Below are 25279 nucleotides of genomic sequence, written 5' to 3'. Positions count from 1 at the left end.
ACTGGAGGTGAGGGTGTGACAATTCTGGAGTTCCCTTACAAGGAGTTGTGGGGAAGGGGCAGGTAGCTGGAGGCGGATGTAGGCTCAAGGTGAGGAATTTAAGATGGGAGGAACCACCGCATGTTTGTAAGCTGTGAATGCAATATTGTCTCATTAACCCCAATTTGCAGACTATGGAACCAAGACTCAGAAAGAAAGTTTAAGTAGCAGAACTAGTGAGCAAAACAACAGTCTTTGCTCTCTTGTCTGTCTGACCCACCCCAAATCCATGCTCTTAATAGGTCAAGTTTTTAAGTACAAATTGAAACAGTGCAGGTTTTTTTTCATGTCATAATTGATCATGAGCACTTTTCCACATGAATAAAAAGCAAGAATTAACATAATGAAAAGGAGAAATGGACAAATGCACGAGCATACTGGTAGATTTTAACTTCTCTTAACAACTGATAAAATAGACCAAAAAAATCAATAAGGATCAAAAAGGATATGGAATATTTTAACAACACAGTCAACAAACTTGACCTAATTGACATATATAGAACACTTATCCAAACAGGCACGATACAAGTTCTTTTCAAGTGCACACAGAATATAACCTGAGCCATAAAGCAAGTCTCAAAAGATTTAAAAGGATTAAAGTCATGCAGAATATATTTTCTGATTACAGTGGAATTAGCTAGAAATAAAAAACAGAATATAACCAGAAAATAATCAAACATTAAGCAAAACATATTCATTTAAATAACCAGTGGGGTAAGGAAGAATTCTCAATGGAGATTTGAAACTTAAAGATAATGAAAATGTGACATATCAAAACTTGTGGGATGCAGCTAAAGCCATACTTAAAGGGAAGTTCATAGCCTTAAATGCATAAATTAGAAAAGAAGAAAGACAGGAAACTATCCAAGTGTCCATCCAAAGAAGGAAGAACATATAAAACCTTTCCTGGAGGTTAGGAACAAGACAAGAAGGCCTCTGTCCCCACTCCTGCTGCCTGTCATATTAGAGGTCTTCAGCAGTGAGATAAAGCAGGACAAACAGAAACAGAAGGTGTGAGCGTTGGTAAGGAAGAAGTGAAACTTCCATTATTCATCGATGATATGACTGGGTGCATAGAAAATCCAAAGGCATTAACAGAGAAACTATCAGAATTAATGAGTGAATCTAACAAGGTCACTCTATATAAAGCCAATATACAAAAATCAACCATATTCTGCATACCAGCAATAGTCACTTAGAGAATAAAATGAAAATGGGGACACCTGTACCCGAAAGCCTTATCAAGAGGATCCGTGAGATAACGGGTGTAACGTCCTAGCACGGTGCCTGGCACATGACAAGTGCACTGCAAATGGCTCCTGGTAGCATCACTATTGTAGTTAACGTCATTCTTCCCTGCCCAGGTCCAACCCCAGCCAGTGGAGTCTTGTCTCAGGGGCTTAGCAAAGTCCTGTGGCCTCCCGTCCCATCTCGTTTCTGGTCCTCAAACCTCTCCCAGCCGCCTCGTAACCCTGCAGGTGGCTCAGTCTCTTGACTATGCTCCAGAGAAGTCGGCCTGAGCCTCGGAGGATTCCAGCCAGGGAGAGCAAGAAGCTCCGTCCCCAAGAGCTCTTCCACTAAAATGACCTCACAGAAGGAGGAAGGATGGCCATGAGACAGTCAGGAAAAAAACCGCTGTACCACTCCAATTATTCTTAAAAGTATGTGTGAGTGTGTGTGCAGGTCTCCTTGTGTGTATTTATAGAAAAAAGCCAGGAACATATAGAACTCAATGTTACTAGTATTTATCCTGGAAGAAGACGGAATTAGGACTGGTTATTTTCTCCTTTTATATATATCCCACACACTGTGTGTGTGTGTGTGTGTGTGTGTGTGTGTGTGTGTGGAGAGTAAGAAAGAGAGGGGCGAGAGAGAGAGAGAGAGAGAGAGAGAGAGAGAGAGAGAGAAGAGGAGAGAGAGAGAGAAATGTTTTCATTTAACAGCTGACACCAGACTTCCTCCTAGGGAAAACACCACGCTGAGTGCTGGGTGCGGGGCGGGAAGACGGCACATGGGGAAGTCTGGAGCCACGTGCAAAGCAGCGGCTGGTGGAAATTCCCTGGGGTGGAGGGGCTGAAGGCCCTTCGAGAACTGTCATGTTCCACTTGGAGCTGTCGGCGCTGCCTTGTAGTGACATTCCCTCCGTCTCGCTGCCCCTGCCCCCATCGTCAGCAGACATGGCCACGTTCTGAACTTCCGTGTGGGGTTTTGGGGCCTTGGAGAAAGGACCTGAGTTCATGAGTGAGTCACAGTGGCGGGGACAGGAACAGTGGCAGCAGGTACAGGCAGGATCCTAGGGCCGGAGGCAGTCTGAGAATGTGCACCTGGGCAGGGCCTTACACTCCCCGGGTAGCTCTCATGGGATTGACAGCCCAGCTGACACTGGGTGGCATTTTTCACTTTCTCTACAATAAGCATATGTTACTTGTAGAACTGGAAGAAACATAACCGAAAAAGAGTGTTCCTCACCCTCTTTGGAGCCCCCTTGGCACCGTGCCCTGTAGCCACCCCTCGCATAATATTGAGACTGTTGGGGAAAATGCTTGGGACACAACAGGGTGTGGAACAAACAGGGTCCCAGCCCGTGTCTCCGCTGCCGTTGGGACGCCATAAAGCAACGTCCGTATGTGGTGGGAAGAAGTGAGTAATTGAAATCATTGATGTGTTGAGGCGTGGGACGGTGCCTGACCTTTTCCTCTTTTTGTGATTTTTGGTTGTTGTTGCTGTGATGTTGTTTGTGCAATAAAAAGAGGAGGAAGTTGGTGAGCTGGTCACCGTCGGTGGTCAGATGAAGGAATTTTTGCAATTCCTCCTTGTCTTCTGGCCTCGCTACCTCTTGTTCCAGAAGTGAAGGGCCGTGCCAAGAAGGGGGACGGGGTGGCACCCGACATTGGTATACCTTCCAGGGACCCCGCACGGGTAACCTCTTTTCACATTCATAGACATCCCACAAGGTAGGAACTATTGTCCCCAGGTTTACAGATGAGGAACTTGAGGCTCAGAGAGGTCACACGGCTGGTACAAGACCAAGCCACAGTATCAGACCCGGCACCGGGCCCCAGGACTCACCGTGTAGACGGACTCTGCCGGGGGCTGCGTGGGGCCGCTGGCAGATCTGGGATCTGGGCACTGCTTGCTGGGTGGCTTCCCTGGGACCTGCATCCGTTTCTGGAGGGAGAAAAAAGTCAGGGGTGGGGCAGAGCGCCCCTGTCTTCCTCCCCTTACAGACCCCGCCAGGGGAAAGCACGGCAGATCGTCAGGAGGCCACACAGAAATTAATCACTCAGCACCATCCACTCACCCTCTCCTGGGAAATGTGACAAATGTCTCCAAGACCTACATCGAACCACTCACTCCTGCACCTGGAGACACAGGGAATGAACAAGACCCACACAGGCCGCGTCCATGGACACAGCGCCTGGCTCAGGACAGGCTGGAGCTGCAGGGCCTGGGAACAGCATGGCAGGGACCCAGTGACGGAGCCGACTGCTGTGGGTGGGCCCTGAGCAGGCGCCAGCCAGGCCCAGCGTCCCGTCCCACTGTGCCCTCACTGGCTCTGGCCTCGATTTCTTCAGCAATAACCCTCTTTCGGTGAGATCGTTGCAAGGGTCCAAGCAGGGGACGAGGGGGTAGGTGCTTGGCACTGCAGTGGCACTTACGAGGCTCTCAGTCAACCCACACACATTTGTCAAGTACCCAGTAGCCAAGCAGCGTGGAGAGGTTGACACTGCCCCTGCCCTCCTGGAGTCTAGGGTCCAGGGCAGAGACAGACGATGATATCAAAAGGTGGTACGTGCGGCCCTGGCCTCTGGCACGCAAGGAGGAGACCAGCCCCACTGGGTAGGAGGGATTCGCAGGTGAAATCTGAAGGCTGAGAAGGTCACTTAGTGAGACAGGGAGGAGGGAGTTCCAGGCAGAGGGAACAGCCTGTGCCGAGGCCTGGAGGTCTTGAGGCACTTAAAGACGGTCAGCGTGGCCAAGGAGAGTGTGGATGGGGGGGTGGGTTCACATCTGAAGGCTTTAGTAGGAGGCGCCGGGATCAGAGCTGGGCTCTGGAAAGCTCACGCTGGCTGCGGCTAGCAGTAGCTGTGGAGGCTGGACGGGCCTGCTGGGCCATGAGGGCAGCTCCTTCCAAGGCAGGGGGGCGGCCCGGACCTGCCCCCATCGCAGGCACCACACTGCCAACAGCGGAGCAACGGCAGCCGCATCTCCAGGCGGGAGCTAATTAAAAACCCTGGCTGGCTGCCAATCCCCAGCCCATTTACTCTGGGATTAGCTCTTGAGAGCCACTTAACTCTCAGGCAGAAGCCAGAGTCATCCCAGCCACGGCACAGTCACGGCCCAGAGCCCGGGGCCAGGTCGGGCTCCGAGCACCTGACCTGCCTCATCTCACGCGGCCCTCAGCAGACCTGCAGGCAGGTCTGTGTGACGTCTCTGCCCTGCACACGAGGAAGCTCGGGCTCAGAGAGGGCAGGTGACTTGCCGAGGCCACGCAGCCAGGAAGCGGCAGAGGCAGGATTTAAACCCAGGTCTGTGTTTCACCAAGATACTGACCAGACACTAGCTGGAATTTTTGCTCTTCTGTTCTGTTAGAACGTGTAGGTCTCACAGATACAGTTAAAGGGGTTGGCGTCTGTGTAGCACTTTACAGTTTACAAAGACCCCTGGGACTTGTCCTTATTTTCATTTCATTCTCATAAAGACCTCAGAAGGTGGGTGTGGAATCGCCCCCAGCTAGTGGGTGGCTGCCCTTGGATCAAACCCAGATGCCCCATCCTCAGACCCAGTGCCGCCTCCCCTGCACCGCCTGCTTCTTGAAGGTCGTGGTCAGAGGCTGCGGCCCCCTCAGGGCGCCTCAATGCCCCCTCTTGTTGAGACAGCCCGAGTCCTGGTGCCTCCCCTCACGGAGCCGGCCGGCCTGAGCACTGCCAAGCCGAGGGGGGAGCTCCCGGGCAGTGGCTGTCCCAGGAGGCTGACCTGGGACAGCTCTTTGGGTCTGGGCCACACAGGCTAGAAAACATGGTCCTGGGAGCTTCAGGTTGCTGTGGACAACCCTCGCTGGCCCCCTACGTGCCGGGCCTGGGCTGGGTGCTGCAGACCGTGATGAGTGACACCCAGGCCTGGCGTCCTGGCTCTCTCGGTGATACCAGGGGGCAGGGGGGTGGGGGGGGGCTCGCCAGGAGGTAAATGCCACTGCAGGGTCCAGGGAAGGAGCCTCAAGTCTGCAGGCGGCTGGAGCAGACTTCTCAGGGCTGCCTTGCATGGTCTCCTGAAGACAGGAGAGGCACGTCCAAGCTCTCTGACTCTGAGAAAGTGTCCCAGGCATTGGGAACAGCATGTGGAATAGCTCGGGGGCAGGAGGAGCACGACGTGTGGAGGACTGTCAGATGGAAAGGGAAGGAGGTGAGCTGGGAGCTGGCGCAGGCGGGACCACAAAAGGCCACGGTGTCTTCGCTCCGAGGGCAGTGGGGGCTGCCAGGTCAGGGAAGTGGTCAGGTTCACATTTTATAAGGCCCCCTGAGCTGCCACAGGCACAGGCGGGGCTGAAGGTTGGGGCTGGCAGGGGCAGGGGGGCAGGAGACCTCTGGGAGTGGGTGGGGGCCTTAGGGGGCAGCTGAGGAGGCCTAGGCTGGGGGAAGGGGTCCCCTGGAGCAGAGTTTTCCCTTGAAAACTCAGACAGGTGTCATTTTGTTACAGGGGCTGGGGGTGCTCTGCTCCTTGGAGCCAGCCCTGCCCATCTGAGCGCCCTGTCCCAGGTGGTCGACACTTGCCCTTTCACTTGCATTTTCCAAATGAATAACCAGTGTGGCTCCCCGCACTGTGCCCAGCTCTGTGTGCCCACGTCTCTCCGCACCAGTAGGTGCTGGTGGGGAGTCACCAGGCTTGGGCCGGGATGCACCCCCTGCACACAGGGGCGCCGCCACCGGCAGCTCGGGAAGCCTGCTGGGCCTCAGATTCCTCCTCTGTAAAATGGGGGTGAGAATGGTGCCCCGGCCACCTCCGACTTATCTTCCAGGTTCCCTCGTGCATTTGTTCCTTCGTTCCTCCCACACCTACTATGTGCCAGGCTCCCCCAGGCACGGGGACACCAAGTCCCTGCCCTGCGGGGGCTGCGCTTTGGCGGGGGTAAAACGGAGGCCAGGGTGTGGCAGCTGGGGGGAGGCAGGTGTGGCAGCAGAGACGCTATTCTATTCCGGGAGAAGGATGACAGAGTTCTGAGCCGGGGCTGGTGGGGACAAGGGGAAGGGGCTGGATCCTGGACAGATGGGGACAGGACTTGCTGAGGGGGCAGATGTAGGGGTGAGAGAGAAGAGCCCCCTCGGGCCCCACGTGGAGCTGTCGCGCACAGTGGACCACGGTCTGGGGCGTGGGAGGGTTCCGGGCAGCACCCTTCGTGCCTGGGGAACGGAACCAAGGGAGGGAGTGTGCGTGGGGGAGGGGGCTGTGTTTCAGATGCCGTCAGAGGGCAAGGGCAGGTCGGATGCCCTGGTGGACTGCCTGGACCTGCTGCCGTGGCGGCAATCACGGTGATCACTGCCTCTCGAGAGGGCGACCTGTCCTGGTGCTCCGAGTGTTGCAGACTCACATTGCACTTCTGCCCCTTCCACAACCCATGACGCAGCCCCTCTGCTTGGCAGCCCCGCCGAGGAAACCGAGCACAGAGGAGCTGAGCTCCCGGCCCAAGGTCAGGGCACTGGTAAGCGGCAGGACTGGACTAGGAACACTGGCCCGAGTCTGTGTTCTTAGGCCCCTGCCCGCTGCCGCCTCCTTTTCTCTTAACAGGGCATGAGTTTACCAGCGATGTCCTCCCCAGACTGGGAGTCTTCACTGTGTCCCTCTGTGTCCCTAGCCTTCGGTATAGGGCCTGGCACACAGTGGGTGCTCAGGTAGTGTCTGCTTAAGGAATGATGAACGGATTTAATGGTGAGCGTGAAAGGGCCCTGCAAACTGCAGCCTGTCAGCAAATGCCCACGGAGGGCCTGTGTGCAGCGCCCTGTGCTAGCGGCGGGGCCGCAGCCGGCCCCACAGAGCTGGCCTTGGGGAGGAAATGGAGTGGAGCCAGGGGACCTACGGGTGACAGGGTGGAGGCAGGGAGGGTGGTGGAGGAGATAGCCAGGGGGCCGGGGAGGGCCTCTCTGAGGAGGGGACACTGGACCTGGGTCCAGAAAGGCAGGAGAAGATCTCTGGGAGGCATCCTAGGGCAGGATGAACAGAGAGGTCAAAGGCCTGGGGGGCCTCTGCTAATTCTTGTTAAAGAGCCTGCGGTTGGCCCAGCGCGGAGGCCCACACCTGTAATCCCAGCACTCTGGGTGGCTGAGGCGAAAGGATCGATTCAGGCCAGGAGTTCAGGGCCGCAGTGAGCTGTGATTGCACCGCTGCACTCCAGTCTGGGCAACAGAGTGAGACCCTGTCCTTAAAAGAAAAAACAAAACCAAAAAAACCCAAAAAGAGCCTGCAGGAAGAGCAGACTGTGGTCGTCCCTCCCTGGGTCCTTGCCCACCATCCCTCTTGCCTCCACCTCCCCAGGAAGTCCCCCCAAAGCTTCCATTCTTGCCACCCTCTGGCTCCCAGTGTCCCTGGGGGTGTGAGCTCGGTGCCCTCCCTGCCTGGCCTTTGCAGGCCTTGGGGAGACAATGGCCTCTCTCCGGACTCGGCCCAGTGGGGTCTCGGGCTCTGCCCCATCTTCACTGCCCCCAGAGCATCTGACTGTGGGTTGGGGTCCACCCTCTGCTGCTTCTGCCTTGGTAGCCTCTAGCTTTTTTTTTTTTTTTTTTTTTTCAGCATATTATGGGGGTATAGATGTTTAGGTTACGTATGTTGCCCATGCCCCCCCCCGCCAAGTCCGAGTTTCAAATATGTCCACCACCTTCGGGTGGTGCGCATTGCACTCTTTGTGTATGCATATACCCGTCCCCTCCTCCCTCCTCCCCCCTCCCCCCTAGCTTCTAGCTTTGATTCATTTATCAACTGCCACTGCAGGTGCTCCCAGAGTCCTCTGTGCCTGGAGGGAACCTCTTCCTCATCTCCCCACCCCCAGGCCATCTGGCAGCAGCCCTGTGGTCCCCACCATGGATTCGGATCCAGTTCCAGAGAGCTACTGGGGCTGCCTTAGCAACGCAAGCGCGGCAGTTGCTTGTGGCCTTCCGACTTCCCTCTCCCCTTAAGTCCAGGCCCCACATCAGCCGTCCTCCCCTGGTGCAGGGTCGGGGCGGTGGGGAGCTCCTACTGTGCGTCAGGCACCTGACTGGTACCTCAAAAGTGCTCCTTCCACCCTCGCCCCCACCCCCCACTGGGGGGCTGTCCTAATCCCCATTCATGGAGGAGGAAACTGAGGCTCAGAGAGGGTCCAAACGTGACCCTCTCGTCTTAAGGCCTGGCCTGCCACGCTGCCTGGCGCTTAGCCCGGCGCCTGACACATACTAGATGCTCCACAGACGTTCCTAGAAGTATGGGGAGGGAGGTGAGAGGAGGAGGGGGAGGAAGGCAGTAGGCTCTGAGGCCGCTCAGGGGGAGAGGGGGCAGGGACTGTGGCCAAGGCCACAGCTCTGAGGCTTGCCCCTCTGTCACCATCACTGAGATCCCATCACTACAATCCTGTCTCTGCAGGGTGGGCGCTGGGGTCACTTAGCAAGGTGGGGGGGGTTGTGCCTAGGTTGTGCCTCGTGCCCGCGGAGGGCTCTGGTGCAGGTCACTCATGTAAGCCTGGGGCTGGGGGTCCACAGCTGGGTGAGTCCCTCACCACCCGTGCCTGAAGCCCAGTTTTTGTGTCCCTGCCCAAGCTCTAGCCCTGGCCCCATTTCCAACGCCTGGTGGCTGCTCGGTAGACGTTCGCTGAGTCGTGAACAAATCAAGAGCTATCCTACTTGCCATCGTCGTGGGAAAAGCAGGGGAGAGGGAGGGAGGAAGTGTATTGAGGGCAGGAGTGGGGGTACGGCCGGGAGAGAGCCGGCACTCGGTAGGGGCGCACCCAGTGTTGGTTGAGGGAGGAGGTGGCCCAGCAGCCGGTGGTCTCCACCCTAACTCTGGAGTCCTGGAGGCTGAGGGAAGCGTTTCCCTCCCCTACTTGGGTCTTCCCTGCTGCTTAGCTCGTCCCTGTGGCTGGGTCAGAGGTGGGGACAAGGACCTGCCAAGGGGACAGGGCCCTCCCAGGACCGCACAGTGGTGCCCAGCACCTGTGGGCTCACTTTGCAGCTCATCAGCAGGGCGAGGCCAAATCAGGAGGAGTCAGGCCAGGGTCAGACCTGCTCCTGCTGCGTCCTGAGGGCGCGGTCCGGGCCAGGAGAGGAGCCAGCATCGAGGCCAAGGCCCTTTCCCAGGCACCGGCTCGCAGAAGGCAGGAAATGCAGCCCCCCGAGGCTCTTGGGGTGAAAAGGGGCCCAGCTCTAGCACCTGAAGCCTTCTCTGGAAGAGCAATTACGTCCCCAGCCTTAAGACAAGGATGGGAAACCGAGGCTGGGTTCAAACCCCAGGCCTGCCAAGTGCAGCTGTGTGGCTCAGACCCTGCAGCTTCCTCGCCCACCCTTCCAGGCCACAGCCCGCAGGGCAGCCGCCCGCAGGCCCTCCCGGACAGAGCAGAGCAAAGGCACAAACATCAAGCTCCGCAGACTGCGCACCGTGCCACCCCTCGGTGTCCCTTCAGCACCACCTGCAGCCTCTGCCTCACCCACCTGCTCCCAGGTCCCGCGCCTCTCTCTGGGCTCCTCACCGGGTCTCCCTCGCCCAGCCAAGGGCCCACTGGAAACCAAGTCACGTCCTGTCCGCCTCGCTCTCCTCGCTTACAGGGAGAGCTAAAGTCCTTCCAGTGCCCGCACCCGGCCTCATCTCCCTCCCTCTGTTCACTCTCTGTGAGCGTGGGCCACGCCAGCCACACGGGCCCCCCGCGGCTCCTGGAACGCCCAAGCCTGCGCCTGCCTCAGAGCCCCGCGCCTGCTGTTCCCTGCTGGATGTGATGACCACCTGCCTCCTGCCTTCCTTCACTCTGGGCACCGTGTGGGGAGACCCTCCGTGATCCTTCCTTTTTTTTTAAGAGGCAGAAAGAGCCTCTCCGGAGTAGCTGGGACCACAGGTGCGCACCGCCACGCCTGGCTAATTTTCTTATCTTTGGTTGCCCAGGCTGGTCTCAAACTCCCGTCCTCAAGCTGTCCTCCCACGTTGGCCCCCCAGAGTGCTGGGATTGTAGGTGCGCTCTTGGCCCCTGGTGCAAGGGCCCATGAGGGACACCTGTGCGCAGCCCCTCCGCCCCGGGACATTCCCAAGCCACGCAGAGTCGGGAGGGGTGCAGTGCTGCGCGCGTTCACCCCGTACCTTTCTCCAGAGCAGCAGAGCTGTGCCCAGGACGCTGAGGACGGTCAGGAGGCCGGTGAAGCCGAAGAGCAGGGCCTTCTGGGGCCCGTGGGGGGGCTCTCGGTACCCCGTGTCTAGGAGAAGGGGCAGTGAGCAGAGGGGTGAGTCACCAGGAGAAGCTGGGCACACCCCACTCCACCAACCCCCAGACGCCCAAACCCCTGTGTTCTCCTTCTGCCAGGACCCCATCTACAACACTCCCCACAAGGCCCCAGAACCCCGCCTCGGGTCCTCGCTGGCCTACCCGCTCTGCTAAGCCTCCTCTTGAGGCCTCTTCTTTTCCCTCTGTGACATGGTGGTACGGGTGGGTGGGGAGGCTTGTGCTGGGACTGACAGAGGGCTGCGCCAGGTAGGTGAGGGCACAGCCCTCCTCCTGAGCCCTCCCTCCCTCACCCATCCCTCCCTCCCCCAACCCCCATCCATCCGTCTGGCTGGCAAAGACTATGGAGTGCCAGCCACATCAGTGCCATTACCAAGCACCTCCCATTGCCAGGTGCCAGCCTTTACGTGAACCATCTCATCCCTCCCCATAAAAGGTATCGAAAGGCAGAGCATCGCCACGAGGACCAGGGCCAAGGTTACATCGGGCAAGGAGCAGGATGGGATTCAAACCCAGATCTGCAGATTAAAAAGCCCCCAGCCCCTTCCAGTGGGAATCACAGAGCAGGTCAGAGAATCACCACTTTGAGGACGGGCTCGTTCTTAACTTTTGGGGTCATCGAGCCTTTGAGAGTGTGATGAAAACTAAAAGTCTGTCCCTAGAAAGATGCACATGACCTGAATGCTCACGTACACGAGGCCCCCACAAATACCTATGTGCACATGCCCAATTCTGCAGAGGCCCAACGCCCCCGCCCCCCACACTGTGCCGATGGGACGCTGAGACCAAGGGGCCAAGTGACCTCTCTCAGGTCACTTGCCAGAGGTGGCTAGGGGCAGATTACATGCCAGCCCCTGCCCTTCCCATACAGAGGTGGAGCCTTGGCACCCCTGTGAGGCCGGGGCTCCCTGAGAATGCTCTTGCAGCTTTGCCGAAGCGGGAGGACCAGGCAAGCCACCCCCCACTGCAGACCCTGTGCCCCAAACTCTGCCAGTTGAAACCTCTAGGTCCTTTGCCCCTGGAAGAGCCACAGAGGGAGCCTCACCTCTGACCAGGATGAAGGTGCCATTGCCGCTCACTGTGGAGCGTGGCCAGTGGACAGAGCAGTAGTAGGTGCCAGTGGCTGATGAGTTCCGCAGCCTGGGGGTGACCTGGCACTCCAAGGTGGAGGTCTGGTTCTCTGTGCCCAGGTCAGGTCTGCAGCTAGTCTGCTCCTCAGAGCTCCTCCGGCCCTGGAGATCTTCGTGAAAGTAGCGGACTGTGAAGTCTTTGAATTCTGGGGTGTATGGGTAGGTGATTCTGCAGCTGAAGGAGACGGCCCTGTTGGCCAGGGAGACCACGATGGGCAGGCCGGTGTGGGTCACTGACTGTCCTCCTGCAGGGGAAGCAGAGGGAGAGAGTAACAGGTCACCTGCTTGCCGGTGAGGCCTGAGCTCGCACCTCCCTGCGCTCACCTGTGCAGGTGCAGCTCTGACTTCCCGGGCACTTACCGTGTGCAGGCGCGACTCACACTTCCTGTGCACTCAGTGGGGTGCAGGGGCAGCTCCCACTTCTCATGTACTCGCCATGCACAGATGTTGTGCCAGGCACTTGACGCACAGCTCCACCTCTCTTAATACACCCCGAGGCCCGTTTTACCAAGAGGAAGAGTCTCAGGTCAGGGAGGTGGAGCCCCTCGCTCCCAGCCTTCAGCAGGTATGGAGTGGAGGGAGCTACCGCCCTGCCCATGCTCCCAGCCCTCTCTTCCCAAAGGCCAAGCCCCCGCAGTGGATCAAAGCGCAGGTCTGGGAAGACAGAAAGCAGGGGAAGGATGAGAAGTCCAGAAGGAGGAGGCAGGAAAGCAAAATAAAGAAACGCAAGCGCTTCCCGGCAGCGAGTAGACAGGGAGGGAGGCAGGTCTGCCCACTGTTCTCTGGTGCCAAAGGAGGAGGCGCAGGCAGCAGGAGGGACAAAACTTTCCGGGAATCTGAGCTGGGAGAGGATTTGTCAAGCTTTGATATCGTATAACACGCAACGTCCCTGAGAGCGGTTTTTCCAACACTGCAGGGGTGCTCCATCGGCTGTGAACGCGATGGATGCTCAATGACCACGACAAAGCAGTTCTGCCGGACCCCCTTCCCCGCCCCTCACCAATCAGAGGCTCTTGGGAAACAGTTCACCTGGCATCGCAGCAGGCTTCTGGGATGCTCTCAGACTCTGGGCCGGGGTCAGCCGCACCCCCAGACTTGAGCTGCGCTTGGCCCCGGTCTGAGTATTCCTGTCCCTCCGGGCCCTTCCTTCTCCAGCAGCTGAACAGCAGACAGTTCTAAATTGAGGTCGGCAGCAGGCAGCCAAGAACACGTAGGCCGGGTTGTTAATCGGGAGAAGATCTGCGTTTGAGCCACTCAGAGGGAGCCGCGAGATTTATTTTGTTGGGGAAAGTCAGGCGTGGGCCTCCTGCCTGTGGTGTGGGGCTGGCGAGGGGCCAGGCTGGTCTCTTCCCACATCTCTTCAGCTCAGCTCAGCCCAAGCCCCGGGAAGGGGGTCCCCAGGGGAGGCCAGGCCTTCTGAAGACGCAGAGGGAGGGACAGAGGTGGCTTTTCGTGCCAGTTAATCCCTTAAAGCCCGGGCCACACAGATGTTTTGAACTTGGTGTTGAGCCACTAAAGAGACACCCCCCTCCCTTGAAGAACTAAAGGCACTCACAGTCCCAGGGAATGACTGGCTGCCACAGCGGGTTGGCTTTGTTGTAATGGATATGACAACAGCCGCCCACTGGAGGACTATCCACGTAGCTGGCCCCCTGTCCCAGGGCTCCCCTCTGGCTCCCCTCTGGCGGGCAGGGTGGGAGGTGATTTTACACGGTACTTTGTAGCTCTGGACTCTTATCTCAGGATTGTTGTTGTTTAACGATAACAATGTATCAGTTTTGTTATAAAACAAGGAGCATTGATTCAGGGCAGAGGTTTATCTGAGAAGAGGCAGGGGCAGGGTAGGGGTGCCGAGGTGCGGGTGTTGCACGATCCCCCGGGGTCCCTGGGCCGGAAACACAAGAGGCAAGAGGGGTGGGATGAACTGCAAATGACTAAGAGCACCGCTGGCTGCACCCACGACCCCACCCTGCACACGCAGGCTTACCACTCTGTGCACCTGCCCTGCAGCCCCCTGACCTCACCTGGCCAACTCCCAGCTGGTTCCACCGACTCGGCTTGGGAGCCGTTGGCCAACTTTTACCTGCATCCTCCTGTTTGGTTCTCGCAGTGACCCTGGGCAGCTGGGGCAAGGGCACCAGCTGGTGTTTCCTCGTGGGGGGCAGGGTTGGAACCTGACCGAAACCACCAGGACGGTGGCCACGCCAAGGGCACTCCCCCTCCCCAGGGCCCCCTGCTCCTCCTCATAGCGTCTCTGGGAGGATGGACAGACACACTGTCAGTACAAAGAAGCCACCTTCCTCTTTGTCCTGCCAGGAAGACATTTGTCCAGTTGTCTCAAAGAATTCTCCCCATGCGAGGCGTCCTCTTAGAGGATGGTGGAAGTTGCTACTGCAGTTAAGCTGATCTTTACGGTTCTGGGGAAATCTATAAAAATAGACATCTACCATTCTACAGCCTTCTGGGATTCGTTATTTTAAGGTCAGCAGGTCAGGGTCATCAAAATGAGTGGCTCTGGCTCAGGTCTGCCCCGGCCAGGAGAGGTTTTGGAGCGAGAACCTCAGACTTCTGGTGAAACTGTTGTCGCCAAATGGTGAAGAGAGGAAGCATCTCTGACCGGTTCAATCAATGGTGACAGCCGATCTGGAGACAGCAGGCCAGAAACCCAGGGAGGAAAGGTCTGCGGTCGCAGCTGAGCCTTTGGGTCCTGGCCTGGTAGTGGAGCTAATCGCCTCCCCGGTCCTGAGCTGCCACTGGGCTGCCGGCACCCCAAGGCCTGGGCCACGGCAGCTGCCTGGCTCCCACCCCCTATCCTGGACATGTGCCACCAGGAGGCCCCTTCTGGGGTGCAGACTGTGGGGTTCTTCCCCCAGCCAGTGCAGACAGGTTCATAGTCATTTCCAAGTCCTCAAATTCTTTCCAGCCATCATTTGTTTTGCCTCCCACAAACATTTCAGGGGACCTAGGTGCCCTGGCAGCACCCCCAGTCTAACAGGGAAGGGTGGTGTGGAGCAGAGGGAGCCTGGGGAGGGCTGGCGCTGGGAGCCACTGGGTCTGTCTGGGCAGAGGGTGGCGTGTGGGTGACCTGGCAGCAGGAGCACACAGACAAGGGAAGGAAAAGGTACAGAAATGTACCCTGGCTGGGTGTGACAGGTCCTAGGTCAATTAAATACCACAACAATCCTACAAGGCAACTATTGCAACCCCATTCTGTAGACAGAGATACAGAGGGTCTTAGAGGCCCAAGGCCACAGAAGTCATGAGTAGTGGGGCAGGGTTTGAACCCAGGTTAGTCTGACTGTGCTGAGGAAGAACAGCCAGTACCCGGGCTGAGAAGCGGCCATCAGATATGGCGAGGGCGTTCGTGGTGGCACCAGGCACAGTAGCCATTAGACGCTAAAAACAGGTTTGTCAGACCCCTGATGGATGTCACAGATTTTCACAGTCAGATGGCTGACAGGTGGCTACATGGCTCCAAGATCACACGGAGGCCACAGTGGGCAGAGAGGGCGGGTGAAGAGGGGCTCAGAGAGAACTGCAGGGGCCTGCCCTAGGGGTGTCCGCTTCTGACCCCAGGCTTAGGGGGGCTACAGTGGGACCCTCCCAGAGCATGAGGTGTGTCCTCTGAGGGCAGTGTGACTACTGTCTCACGCCCAGCGACGGCTGTGGCGGCATCACGCTTTGTCCCTTGTTCTGCAAAGGCAGTGTGTCCCCCATGAGACAATGTGAGCTGGCTGGGCACCTCCTGGATTGGCTCACGCAGCTGCCTGGCGGGGAGGAAGGCTGGGGTGTCTGGTAGGGCCCAGCCCCACCCAAGGGCTTAGCTGTTTCTTTTCTAGTCTCCAATCCTCCCCTGCCCCGCCCCCCCCACATGACCACCAGAGCAGATGTCCCCAACTGGGCAGCAGGGACTACCCCTGCCAAGCACGTCCACCCCACTTTGCAGGAGATGGCGTTTTCAGGGGGCCACTGGCAAAAGCCCAGGTCTGGAGGCAGCGGGCCTGGATTCGGATCCTGGCTCTGCCTCTTAAAGGCTGCGCAACCTTGGACAGGTGGCTTCACTTCTCTGAACCCCGGTGTCTCCCCTGCAACACAGGGAGAGCAACAATGCCAACGTTACGGGGTTGCAGTGGGATTAAATGGGACCAGGAATTCAGCATGTCTGCCGTGGGGCCAGGCTGCCTTGTCCTAGGGGACAAGGACGAGGCAGGGAAATCAGATAGTCCTTGAGTCCTCTCTGTGAGTCTGCAAAGGCAAAAGCCAGCCCTACCCTTCTGCCTGCTTGAGCGCAGGGCGCACACGCCCTGGTGGTGGTGGTCCAGGTGGACAGGACCCCAGGGGCCTGGCCCAAGAGGCTCCCCTGCCTGGGTGTGGTGTGCGCAGGCTCTGGGCTGCACGTCTCCCCACCCTGCGTGCTCCACCACCGCGTTGGGAAAGGCTTTACCACCCACTGGCGCCTGAGTCCTTCCTTTTCCGGTTCTTCTTATGAATCTGTGGCCGCTCGAACTTGGGGTTTGAAAGCTGGATGGAGTTGCTGCCCTCCCACCCCTGGCCTGCGGACACTCGCTGAGTCCCTGGGGGCAGCAGTTGGCAGGCAGGGACCTTGACCCCGGGTGTGCGAGTGCCCACCCCAGCAGCTGCCCTCCGGGTCACCAGCGTTCAGGATCAGACTGTCCCCCCCAGCTCAGCAGCTCCCGTCACTCACCCTGCTCCTGCCCCGCCTGAGCTGGCAGGGGCTCCCTGCTGGAGGAAGCCCAGGAAGGAGCCTGGAATCAATTTGCAGGGTTAAGACAAGCAATTAAAACAGAACTGGAGCATTTCACACGTAGTAAGGGCACTGTTTGCGACCTTCTGGTTTCAGTTATATTCACATAGTCGGGTTCAGATAGGGTCATGCCGAAGCATGCATCTCTTAACATGGGGCCACCGTTAAAAATACTCAAAGTCCCTGGCCCGGAGGATCCAGCCCTTCCTCCCAGGCCCTGCCCAGCCCGGCTCAGCCACCCCCGGGCCATACTCCTGTGTCCGTGCTGCTCCTGCCGCTCCCCCTCCTGGCTTCGGGGTCACCCTCTTGTCCTGCTCACTTCCTCCCTGAGCCGCCCCTGGGTGCCCGGTGCCCCCTGCACAGCACAGACTCTCCAGCACCCGCTGTGAAGCCACGTGATGAGAAGAGCTAAAGTCCCCTGGGCACGGTCCCCTCTTCCAGATGACAAAAATGAGGCTCAGAGAAGGAAGGAGGTTTGCCCGACGGTACAGCTGGTGAGGGGTGAGGCTGCCACCCTGAACTCTTCACCACTGCCCTGTGCTACAATTTAAAACCTCAAAGCAAGCAAAGGGGAAGCTTCTCAAAGGAAAGAAATACACTCTTTTAAAGGGAGTGTAAAAAATTTCAGAGGCCATTTCCTTAAATTTGGGCCATCTAGTAGGCTGACATGGCCAGCAACACATAGGGGTCTGGGGACGACGGCACTCAGGAACCCCTGCAGCGTTCAGGGGACCGTTACTGTCATCTCAGCTCACACAGAGCCCCCCAAAAACAGATGTAAGTGACCCCATGAGCCCTTTACAGACTGGCCCTGTGACGAGGCCACCCTGGTGTCCAAAAAGGGCCAGACGGCATCCCTCTCTTGCTGTGGCAGCGAGCTCTCGCAGGAAGAGCATGTGCGTGTGGAACAGCGTGGTGTGCACTCGCTGAAAACGCTCCCACCCCAGATCTGCCCCCACCCCGCGTCTCCCCTGTCCTTCCCTGTCTCCCCCAGCTGCCCCAGCCTCCTCGAGGCTCCTGTCACCCACCACCTCTGGGCCAGGGCCCAGCCCCGCTCCCCCCATGCCTAGAACTCAGTCCTGTCTGTGGCATCAGCGTTGTCGGCCAAGGGCTGAAGGCCCAGATGTGCTGATCAAAGCTATCCATTCCGACCTAGGTCGATTTTACAGGAAAACACTTTGATTCCCCAGCTACGGAAGAAAGCGGTTCCCACGGTCTGTATTTTAGGCATGGAGTTTGCCCTCCAATTTAATTCCGGTGTCTCTCAGACCCTGGGCCTTTTTTTAAGGCCCATCTGAAAGGCTGCTGGGGAGACAGATCCGGGCTGTTGGTTTCATCACAGACCCTGGCCATTCGCCTGAGCCTGAATCCCAGGATGCCACATACAAACGGGACACAGGCATCAAATGTGACGGCGTGTGGCCAAGTGGCTGGTGAGGGAGGGGCAGGCGGCAGGCGGCAGGTGTTGGAGGGCAGACTTTGAATAGAGAGTATCACGGCGCTTAGCACCGACACCCTCTGAACAGCGCCATCGGACTGGCTGCCACACCCTTCAACACCTCCGGATTACACAGATGCATACAGATGTGGCTTGCCTTGGAGCATTTCCACGGCCTGTCCAAGTCCTGTTCTCACACCTCTAGACCCCGATCCAGGGTGCACAGTGGCCATGCGGGGACACAGCCAAGCGCAGACTGTCAAAGGTGTTCATAGCAGTTGCCTCACTTTTGCCCCTTTTGAAAGGCAGGTCGCTCAAACGGTGGGGCTGGTCTGAGAGTGCGGCCCAGGGCAGCGGGGGAGCTCCTCCTTCCTGCCCACCTCTACTGGAGAAGAGGGGCATGCAGTTGGGGGGTAGGGCCAGAGGGTGGGGTGGGGGTTCTGCCTCTCATCTCTGAATGGGGTGGGTGCAGTGGAGCCAGGGGAACAGACGCTCTACAGGGAGCGTTTTGCGCCCACCCAAAGTCCTGCCAGGAAGGCCGGGCCGGGCTGGAAACACGGGGTGAGGGAAGACCCCGGGCTGCAGGCCCAGCCCGGCCTGGGAGGGGCGGGGGCTTCCTGGGGAGGCCACCTCGGGCTGGGTCATCGTTTGTTCTTTAAATTATAATTCTTCATGTTCCCCCACACCCCCCATCATAGAAGTGAAGGCTGTGGACTGAAGAAAGTCTATAAATCACAGCAAAAGACGAAGAAGAAAGCCGAACTGGTCCGCAGGTCTGCCACCAACACCGCAGCTGTGAGCATTTTGGTATCTTTCCCGCCCGTCTCCTTACCAGGCTGAACCTGGAAGGAAGAGCAGGAGGCAGACAGGTGGGGGGAGGGCCCTGGAGAGGGGTTTTAAGCAGGAGAAAGTTCTTGGGGAAAGCTTCTGGAAAACTTGAAACAGGGCACTGAGTGGGAGGGACTCAAGAGCCGCGGGGGAGTTGAGAGAAAGGGTTTGTGTCAGGGAGGGGGCACCAGGGGATGCCCGGAGGTGGGAGGTGGGGGTTGGATGCTATTCTGAAACCTGGAGCCTCTGTGGACTTTTATTTATTATTATAATTATTATTACATTTTAGAGACAGAATCTTGCTCTGTTGCCCAGGCTGGAGTGCAGTGGTGTGATCATAGCTCACTGCCGCCTCGAACTCCTGGCCTCAAGCGACCCTCCCCCAATGCTGGGATTACAGGTGTGAGCCACCTCACCTGGCCCTCTGTGGGCTTTTAAACTGGGAAGTGACGTGATCATATTTGCATTCTAGAACTAGGACAGAAATACTACGGAGTTCCAAACAGTCTCCCTCAGCTGCCTAAAGCTTTCCCCGGCATTAGTGATTCATTCTGTGGGATTCGTCCCCCTCCTGCCTCAGCCTCCTTTTAAAATATAAATGCTTCTGGCTGTCATCACACTAACTCCTTCCCGCAGATGACTCGCCAGCTCACTTTTATCCTGACATCTCTTAAATCGCTACCTCCCCTACGATCCTGATCCCGCACCCTCTGGGCCCCAAGCTCTCCCAGCCCCCAGCCCTGCCAACCCCCTCCTTCCTGCTCCCCACCTCAGTGGGTACCTCCCCGCTGGCTCTGCTGCGCCTGCACCGTCTCAGCTGCTCTCTCTCTGGCCTTTCCCACACGGCTTGCCTCTTAAGGCTGGGTGCCCACGGCCTCACCTGCCCCAGGTGAGCTCAGTCATGCCTGCACGCCTCTGATGTGAACACCCTGGGGGAGGGGCGTGGTGATCGGGTGGGTCAGGGGCTGGGACAAGGGCCAGAAGGGGCTCCACAGAGAAGGTAGCCTGAGTTTGACCTTGACAGACAGCTTGGACATCCTCCAGGCTGAGGGAGCAGCAGGGGCAAAGGTGGTGGGGGGTGCGGAACGTGAGATGCCCCCTTCCCCCGCCCAGCAGCAGCACGGATCTGGCCCAGAGCCCCAAAGGGTCCTGGCTCCTGGCGCCGCCCTTTCTCCATTTCCCCACCACAGCCCTCGCAGCCCCAGCATGGGAGGGGCCAGAAACCCAGCCCAGGCGACCATCCACCTCCTCTGGCTCTTCCAGGCACCCTGCACACCCCCGGCCCTAGGATGAAGTCCCCAGACATAGCGACTCATCAAAGAGACCCTCTGAAGCCAGGCATTTCCTAGTCCCAGCCATGACTCCCCGTGGCACCCTGGGCCAGGGTCCTTCCGGCCGTGGCCCTGTAGCCCTCCTCTGTGCCTGGCCCTGGCTGGATGTGGCCTCAGAGAGATGACTTGGGACTGGCCTTGTCCCTCAGGAGCTCATGTTCTGGGCTCTGGCCTGAGTGTGTCCAGGGACAGTGAGTCGCCACAGCCTGCAGGAGGTTTGGGGAGGCCACGGTGAGCCCCCGGGCCTGTGAGATCCTGAGTTCTGGGCACAGAGCGGGGTGTGAAGGAGGGGGCAGCGGCTGGGCCCAGAGGAGCCTGGTGGGCGGGACGAACACACCCAACCTGGGCAGGTGAGCACTGAGTCCCATCACTCACTGCACCCTCAAACCCTGTCCCCAGGGCCAAAGCCTCACAGACCCTCCCTTGGGGGTCCCAGGCGCCAGGCCCTGCAGCCATTGCGGGTGGTGCTGGCCTGTTGCTGCTGGCAGGAGGCCTGCCCAGAGGAGGCTGAGCACACGGCAGGGTGAGTGTGTGGAGGCTCGGGGTGCTCGGGGGACTTGGCCGAAGTCTCCTGGGACTCAAATCCAGGCTGGTCAGGCCATCCTCTTGGGGCAGCCAGAGCTCCGCCTGCCAGTTTCACGCCTACCTCCTCCCCTCCCTCTCACCAGGCTCACCTAGTGTGTCCGCCACCCCCGCCTTCTCTGGCTTCAGCCCCCACCCCAGGGCCTGCCGCTCCTATTCCCACTGCGCTGAGGCCTCGCCTAGATCCACGGGAGGGCCCGTGTTTGCCCTGCACGCAGCGTCCACTCTCGCACTCACACGACACGGGCTGAGGGGCTCGGTCTCCGCCCTGCCCGAGAGGACCGCGGGCTCAGCCCCACCTGGCACCAGGAGACCACCGGCCCTTCCAGCCCTTCTGTTGCTTCCCCCAGGCGCCCCTCCTGGTGGCATCGCATCCCTACCTGGCTCAGAACTCCCTGGGGCTGCGGAGCTTAATTCCTCCTGTCATTGTTACTATTTCCTGAGCATCCGCTGGGCGCCGGGCACCGTGCTGGGACTCAAGGATCAGAAGCCACGTGAGTCTGCACAGTCCCTTTTGATTTTTTCAACCACTTAGAAATATAAAAACCATTCATAACTGGCAGGCCAGGCAAGCGGCAGCAGCGGGCTGGAGTTAGCCCACGGGCCGTGGTTTGTGACCCTTGCTCTGCAGCCATGAAAACAAACAAACGTCAGCCACCCCGTGCACTGGATGTAGCGTTAAAAACAGAATACTGAATGCAAGAAGAGGGTCACAAAGGAACACGCACAGCATCGTTCCAATCACACAAAGTTGAAAAGCAGGCAAAACTAGTCCATGTGGCTTAGTGATGCGTACTAATGATAAAACTATAAAGAAACGCCAGGAAGTGATCGCCCTAAAAGTCAGGATGGTGGTTCCAACCTCAGAGGGGAGGGAGGGATGTTTGGGGAGGTACAAGGGCCGCTGGGGCACTAGAATGTTCTCTTTCTTGACCTGGGCGGTAGTCACACAGAACGCTGTTTTACAGCATTTATTATACAGCACGGCACTTTTCTGTACGTGTATTATATTCCACCATTACAAAGGAGAAAGCCACCAGACAGGACCTGTTGGGAGGGCGTCGGGACCCCTGCCTGACAGGCATTCACAATCCCAGCACCACCGCTCCCTGAGAGACTCTCCCCTCCAGCCTGGTGGAACCTCTCGGTCCCCTCCCTCTGCCCTGCCGTTTGGCCTTTCAGCCTTTGTTCCTGCTGTGTGGCTGCCCACCCGCCGGCTCTGTCCTCCCCCTGCTGCAGACAGCCTTTCCCGCACTCCCTGCCCACCTCCAGGGAGCAGGGCCTCTCCCCGCCTGCCTCGGCCCAGAGCTTTTCACTGGGATTAGACAGAGATGAAAAGCACAGGCCGCTCCTGCTAGAAGCCTGGAGCTGCGGGAAGGGAGACAGGAAGCCTCAGCCTGGAAAAGGCAGAGTCTCCCGAACATCTTTTGGACGAAAAAGGGCCTGGTGACGCCTGGGTCCAGAGCAAATAGGAGGGGAGGCAAACCTGCCTCGGTAACTTCTCTGGCTGAGTCTCGTGGTCACCACCTGGCTGACTGTGGTTTGCTTAGCTCTGGGGTCCCCCAGTGCCTCTAACTGGTCCTCCTCAACATCTATTTGAGAAATAAATAAAGCCCAGCTTTCTCAAAAGGCCAAGAGGAGAGAGGGGACTGACATTTGTTGAGGACACCAGGCTCAGAAAGGTTAAGTAAATTGCCTGAGGTCACACAGCAGTCATGAGAAGAAGCCAGGCCTTGAACTCAGGTCTGTCTGGCCCCAGAATCCTTGGAGGTGACAGAGACCTGTGGAGGCAGGGCTGAAGCAGGAGCAGCTGCTCCAGGGAAAGCCGAGCTTCCGGCTCCCATAATCCACCCCCGAAGGAGATCACCAGTGGGGGCGGGAGCCCTTGGGAAAAGCAGTGTGCAGAGGGGTCAGGGCGCCAGAGGAGAGCAGGCCGGAGTCCTGGCTTACACCTGGGAGGAGGGGGGCTGGGAGCAAGAGAGGTCCTGAGATGTCTCCCAGGGTGGGCTGGAGACCACTAGAAAGGAGTCTGTGGGCTCACCGACCATATCTCAAGTCTCCACGACCCTGCCAAGCTGTCTGGTGGCTGGCATTCATGAGCACTACCCACATGCCAGGCTCTCAGTGCCCAAGACAGCACTATTATCGTACCCATTTAACAGATGCGGCAATTGAGACACAGTGATACAGGGTCCTGGGGTGGGTGGCAGAGTTCGGATTGAAACTCAGGCCGAACACCATGGCCTGCCCTCTTAACCCCACATCCTCTCATGTTCAGGGAAACCGTGCGGGCTCAGCCACCCTGGGCTTCAGTGAGGATGCCGAGGACCCCTCCTGTGGACACAGCTGAGGGGTGCCAGCTGGGTGGGAACTGGCAGGTGGTGGAGCTGGTTGCACCAGGCTGATGGTTGAAGTCAGGGGCGCTTTGGAAGATGTGGGAGAGGCAGGATTCCTTCCCCCAAACCCTCAAATTGCAGAGCCGAGGAGGTGGGGAGAGGTGCGGAGCAACAGATAGATGAAGGGGCTGGAGGGGCGGGACCGAGAGCGCTTGGGGCGGGCTGTCTGCTGCCCAGTGCCTTCTAGGACTGCGGTCCCCAACCCAGGCCGAGGCCCAGTACCTGTCTGTGTCCTGTCTGGAACCAGGCCACCCATCACCGCCTGAGCTCCGCCCCACGGTCCTGCCTCCCCCCATCCGTAGAAAAACTGTGTTCCATGACACCAGTCCCTGGTGCCAAAAGGGTTGGGGACCATTGTTCTAGGAGACCATGCGGGTGTTTTGGCCTCTTGAGAAAGAGCAGAGTTTCTCTTTTGTCAAAGGTTTGTTGCAATACAGGGGGGAAACATGTTTCTGTTTACAGTTGAGACTGTTACAAAAGAGCTTTTCCCGCAAAGCCTCTTCTACGGCTCAGTTACAGGAGGTGCTGGGTGTCTCTTAAGGAGGAGGGACCACGAACAGAGAAATGATGGGAACTGGGGGAAAATTTAGTTAAAATTGACTAAGCGTGAGTTCAAATGCATGTCACCAACAAGCGGCACTTCCAGTACTCTGCTCATCTTTGCACCGGACGGTTGGGGGCACACAGGGTTACGGGGGCCAATGCCAGCGGGGGCCGGCCCAGGCTGCACAGGCACCACACGGGGCAGCTCTTGCCTCCCAGGGTAAATTTTTCTGTGAAAAATGATCTTTGCGATGAAAGGCAAGAGGCGCTCCAGAGCCCACAGCCCCCAACGGCCCTGGCTAGGCTGGGGCTGAGCTGGGTCTGACCTTGGCCTCGACTTACCGGCCAGGCCCTGAGCAAATTAACCGGCCTCCATTTCCCTTTCCTTAGAATGGTGCTGGGGAGGACAATGGGTGCCCCACAGCTGCTGTGAGGGTGGACAGCACGTGCCCAGTAAAGGCTCAATAAAGGCTAACTCATGATAATGAGAATCAGTGTCATTCACAGCATAAAGGAGAGCCAGGGGTGAATCGGAATGTGGGTGGGGGCAGCTCCTGGAAGCCTCCTAAGTCTAAGCAAATACAAAAGAGAAGCACCTACTGCACAGTGGGGTGGCTACGGCTGGTGCCCAGGCCAAGGAGGGACACAGAGAATCTGGAAGAACTTACTGAGCACGAGGAACCCAGGTGCTGGCAGCCCTGGAGAAGGACACTCCTGGGGGTCCCTGGCCTGACAAACCCTCCCAGAGGCCACATCCCCCATGGCCTGTCTGGATCCAGGCCACCCAGCTTCGGAGGGAGCCTGACCCCAGCAAAGGGGCACCTTTGGAAAGACATACTCGCGTCCTGAAATGCTTGGCCTCTGGTTGTTTCAGGAAAAGGGAGGCACAACCCTTTCTGACAGTTTTGTGTCCAGGGCACAGTGCCCTGTGGCTGGCCCTGGCCTCCCCTTCTCTGCCTGGCTAATGCCAGCAACAACGCCGGGGATGGCTCTGCCACTTGGCAGGTTCAACGTGGCGGTGCCACCACAGTAGCCACGTAAGATTCCTTGGGCAGTGAGCTGTCCCTCCCCACTGACCCGGCACCCGACCCAACCATGCACCGTCCTCCCTCCTTGTTTAAGAGCCAGAGGCCAGGCTATGCCGGGGCGGGGGGCGGGGGAGGCTGTTAACAGGGCTGCGAGGGAAGAGTGCTGTCCTCCGCCCCTTCAAAAGCCACCTTGGCAAGGCATTAGCTAAACATCTCTTGGTCCCTGAAGGCTTCCCCTGTGAAGTCTGCAATGTTCAAACGACAAGCAGCAAATCCCTGGAGACAGGTCCCCGGGAGTCAGCCGCACGGCCGGATGAAAGCCGCTCTGATGTTCTCGAGCGAGAGTACGTGAGAAGAAGCAAGACAGACGCTACCTGCCAGCCGCAGGGTCCAGGGCAACAGGAGCCAGCCGAGGAGCCAGGAGGCCATGGGGAGGCCGGGAGGGTGTGGGTGACGCGGCAGGGCCCACCGCCACGGACACCAGCTCTCCATCTGGGGCCTTCTTTTCCGGTCAGTGTCCCTCCTTCCTCTTTAGTTCTCGGGAGGGACGGCCCGCGCTGGCGGCCGGCAGCCCCGGTTCCCCTTTGCGTTCCCAGGAAGTTCCTCCCTAGTGGCCTCTCTGCTTCCTCAGGGCTTCCCTCGGCCATTTCTTTTTTCTGAGACAGAGTCTCACTCTGTTGCCCGGGCTAGAGTGCCGTGGCGTCAGCCTAGCTCACAGCAACCTCAAACTCCTGGGCTCAAGCAATCCTTCTGCC

At 58.3% G+C, this 25279-nt stretch overlaps 1 protein-coding gene across 1 annotated transcript in view; it reads right to left on the bottom strand.

The window, feature by feature from the left end:
• Positions 1–24980, bottom strand: part of NFAM1 (NFAT activating protein with ITAM motif 1) — a 33588-nt gene extending 8608 nt beyond the window's left edge. Inside the window, exons 1-4 of the mRNA XM_012637962.1 lie at positions 24899–24980; positions 11529–11858; positions 10345–10457; positions 3109–3207 (exon numbers count right to left, since the gene is read on the bottom strand). Coding sequence (XP_012493416.1) covers positions 3109–3207; positions 10345–10457; positions 11529–11858; positions 24899–24953 — 597 coding nt within the window. The 5' untranslated portion in view covers positions 24954–24980. The remainder of the gene's footprint in view (positions 1–3108; positions 3208–10344; positions 10458–11528; positions 11859–24898) is intronic.
• Positions 24981–25279: the final 299 nt, after the last annotated feature.

This window comes from Propithecus coquereli, unplaced genomic scaffold (genome assembly GCF_000956105.1).
Source record: "Propithecus coquereli isolate 6110/MARCELLA unplaced genomic scaffold, Pcoq_1.0 Scaffold126, whole genome shotgun sequence".
Classification (NCBI taxonomy): Eukaryota; Metazoa; Chordata; class Mammalia; order Primates; family Indriidae; genus Propithecus; species Propithecus coquereli.
Note: the sequence above shows the minus strand (reverse complement) of the source record. Positions and strands in the feature narration are given on the sequence as shown.